The sequence below is a fragment of the Pteropus vampyrus genome, unplaced genomic scaffold (assembly GCF_000151845.1).
Source record: "Pteropus vampyrus isolate Shadow unplaced genomic scaffold, Pvam_2.0 Scaffold154, whole genome shotgun sequence".
Classification (NCBI taxonomy): domain Eukaryota; kingdom Metazoa; phylum Chordata; class Mammalia; order Chiroptera; family Pteropodidae; genus Pteropus; species Pteropus vampyrus.
The window spans coordinates 666,937-670,475 of NW_011888935.1; the positions used below are offsets into that span (position 1 = coordinate 666,937).

The 3,539-nt window shown below is 43.2% G+C and overlaps 1 protein-coding gene across 1 annotated transcript in view; it reads right to left on the bottom strand.

Annotated features, from left to right (window-relative positions):
• VWA8 (von Willebrand factor A domain containing 8) overlaps positions 1 to 3,539 on the bottom strand; it is a 281,798-nt gene that overhangs the window by 99,173 nt on the left and 179,086 nt on the right. The window contains exon 37 of the mRNA XM_023536356.1: positions 2,583 to 2,664. Within this exon, the coding sequence (XP_023392124.1) occupies positions 2,583 to 2,664 (82 nt within the window). The remainder of the gene's footprint in view (positions 1 to 2,582; positions 2,665 to 3,539) is intronic.

The following is a 3,539-nucleotide window of genomic DNA, read 5'->3' on the forward strand; positions in this document are numbered from 1 at the left end:
GAACTACTCTGCAGTATTAGAAGGACTCGAAGAAGGTAACATTTCATATAATGCAGGATTCATCTCATAGCGCTCTCCCCAAAAATATTTGCCTTAGGAAAAAAATTAGTAGGGACAGATGGTGAAGCAAAGGGCTATTCAGGAATAACAAAAGTTATCCATGCAAAACTATGATGTTTGAAATCTTTCCAAGGGCACTCATGATGTATGAGTCTAATGAATACCGTATCTACCTACTGGCTGCATGCTTAACTTTCCACCAGGAAACTTTAAATTTACAAGGTCAATTTCTTCAATATGTCCAAAAAAAGTGAAGAAATGGCATTTTTACTACAATTTATACACCAGGTCTGGAATCTCTTCTCCACCTTTTCGATTTTTAAATCCATGTTCCCCTTATACATAATAACAGGTCTTTTGAGAACACGAGAATTACACAGAGTGAAACCTCCATTTACATATACTCACATACAAAAGCTAGGCAGTATCGTTTTACGAATGCAAATAGAAAAATTCGAGGAAAAATGCTCAAATTTTATGGTGGGCAAACATGACGTATTCATTTTGTCCCCGCAGTTACATGTAGTTTTACTGAATTTTCTATTATTTGAAGTTAGCCATCAAATGAAAAATTCCTGATAACTATTAAGCACCTAGCAACAAAACTGAGATCCAGACGGGTTCTTCCCTTGGGTGACATATAGACCCAACTATGACAATAGTTAAACTCGAGAAACTCAGGATATACTGACAACAAACAGACTTTAAGTCACGTGGCACTTAAAATGCGGCAAGTCCAGACTGGCAAGTTCTGTTGGTATAAGATACATACTAGATTTCAAAGACTTAGAAGAAAGAAGGAATGTAAATTATCTCGTCGTTAACATTTGTATATTAAATAAATGTCAAAATGATAATATTTGGGATACACTGGGTTAAAAAAAGTATTATTAATTTCATTTGTTTCTTTTTACTTTTTTAATGTGCTTATTAAGGCAGGGGTCTCCAACCCCCAGGCTGTGAACTGGTACCGGTCCGTGGCCTGTTAGGAACCAGGCCGCACAGCAGGAGGTGAGCGGTGGGTGAGTGAGCGAAGCTTCATCTGTGTTTGCAGCTGCTCCCCAGCGCCAGCATCACCGCCTCAGCTCCGCCTCAGATCCTCAGCCATTAGACTCTCATAGAAGCTCCAGTCCCTGGTGCCACAAAGGTTGGGGACCGCTGTATTAAGGAATATAACATTACATATGTGGTTCACAGTGCAGCTGTTAACGACTTATGGTGACCAGCTGGCACTGGTTGTAAATAGTCATTCTTCCAGATGTTCTTTCTATGGCAGGTATAACAGTTCATACAGAAAGTTATAAGAGAAAAACACTGAAATAATAGGCTAGGGCTAATGAGGGAAAGATTAAGAGAAATAATGAAAAAGTTATTTAATGCTTTAGAGGTGTCAACAACAAAAAAGTTGTTCTTTGCTTTTGTTACTTGAGCTAATGGTATATTTTAATGAGCATTCAGTTAATATGGAATAAGGACATTCCCCAAATGACTAAAAGCCATTTTCCACTAAACCGACACAAAGGAGACATACTTATGCATGTTGGAACCAGTAAATCTATTTCTTGGACTATGCCTTCATTATTCATATTTCTTGAACCTGACTAAAAGGGTCCCAAGAAATGAAACTGTTTCCGAGTTACTTTGTGCCATCATGCTATTTTCTTCCGGGGGTTGGAGGAGCAGGTAAAAAGGCGATCCGGTGATGTGCTGGGTGACTAACAAGTTCCAGTGTCCCTGGCCTTCCTCTGACACTGGACGGCTCTCCAGGATCCTCTGCTCAGGATCTCAGGTGAGAGATCCTGAGCCGTGAGGGCTCAGGCACCAGTGAGGGAGTGTACGTGAGGATGGGATGTGAGACCAGGGCAGGTGTGCGCTCAGGTGGAGAGGGGCCTCGGGCACAGATGCACCCAGAGAGGGATGGGCTACAGGTGAGGACGCCTGTGTTCATCAAGGCAGGGGCGGGCACCACTGTTCCCTCCTGCGTCCTTGGCCTAGCTGGTGTGAGTGCTCTGCTTCCGCCGCTGGCCAGTGACAAAAGCGGTGAACGGTGACGGATGCACCCCACATCTCCAGGGCCTCCGACCACCGCAGAGCCTTCATGACGTGGCTGCACAGTAGCATATTTAAAAACGATGTCAAACAAACGCCATTTAAAATACTTCGACATTTTGAACACGTTTACCTCAGAAAACAAACATATGAAGAAAATTTCTACTAAAAATGCTGTTTCAGATACAGAAAAATTTCTCATTAGGACAGATCAACAGAAACAAATGAAAACTTGAAGGCTGATAGATTTATACTTATGTAACATTTGAATATTTTTCCGAAATGGAAATAAAAATGGCAGTTAAGGCACGCAGAAGAACAGCAAGATATAAACCAAATGTGACCAAAAAAAAAAAAAAAAAAAAGAGCCTGCTCTTTAAGGAAGCAAACACACATTTATTCCGAGTACTTGGTAAGAATTCACTCGTTTTTATCTGACAGACAAGCTGAGGACAAAGGTGGGGACAGGTTACCTGGGAATAGGGATATATCGGAGTTTCTTTGATTGAAGATCAGTGACTTCTATATAACCAGCTGTTTGTGGAGGGGTCACACCTGCAAATAAGTCATGACATGAGTCAAGCATCATCTCACTGCATGATACCGAAACAGGGCCAAAGAGAGAGCGAAGGCTGCTGAGCATGGAGGAAAGTTATCGGTAGCCTGAGGCAGAACTCAAGACCCACTTGACAAGGTCTTGAGTCAAGGCCAGTGTCAAGGCCAGACTCCCAGAGTTAGGTTGTCAGGGAAATACAGAGACTGTCAACTAGATGCATATTAGGCCACGATTCTTTATTGTCAGAAAACGACTTCAGTTCTTTGCATTGTCTTTGCTAGCTTCCCAATATGGGTCAATGTTTTAGCCCTTGAAGTGGAAATGTTTCGTCATCTGAATTCTGTTTTCCTTCTTAGGAAGTCACAACAACAAAGGTATAAGACAGTGGAATCAGCACCCACTTGGTAATCAGACTACCCTGGCGTGAAGTCCCGGCTCCGACTAATTTCCTAATTGTTTTATGCTGGTCAGGTTAGTTATCTTTCTGAGACCTGCTTTTGGCATTGGCAAAGCAGGGCTAACGGCAGCCTCATCGGAGCATCACAAGCATTTTGAGCGTTAGGTGAACTTAGTAAACACAAAGGACCTAGTTATTCGCTGCCCGATACCCAGAAGCAGAGAAAGATGGGGTGAGGATGGGGCAGACAGGCGAGGGCTCTGGGTCACGAAGAATGTGACAACATGGGGCAGGAGGCGGCCCCACAACAATTCTGAGGCTGCTTCCCAGCCAATTCCAGGGCTTTACTGATTGTGTCCTACAGTCCTGGGGACCGCCATCGCCTCACTGTCACCAGCTGCCACCATGGGCTGTCGGGATCTCTGCTTGGTCTTCACAGACAGTATTCTGCATGAGGCTCACGGAAGTGATATCTAT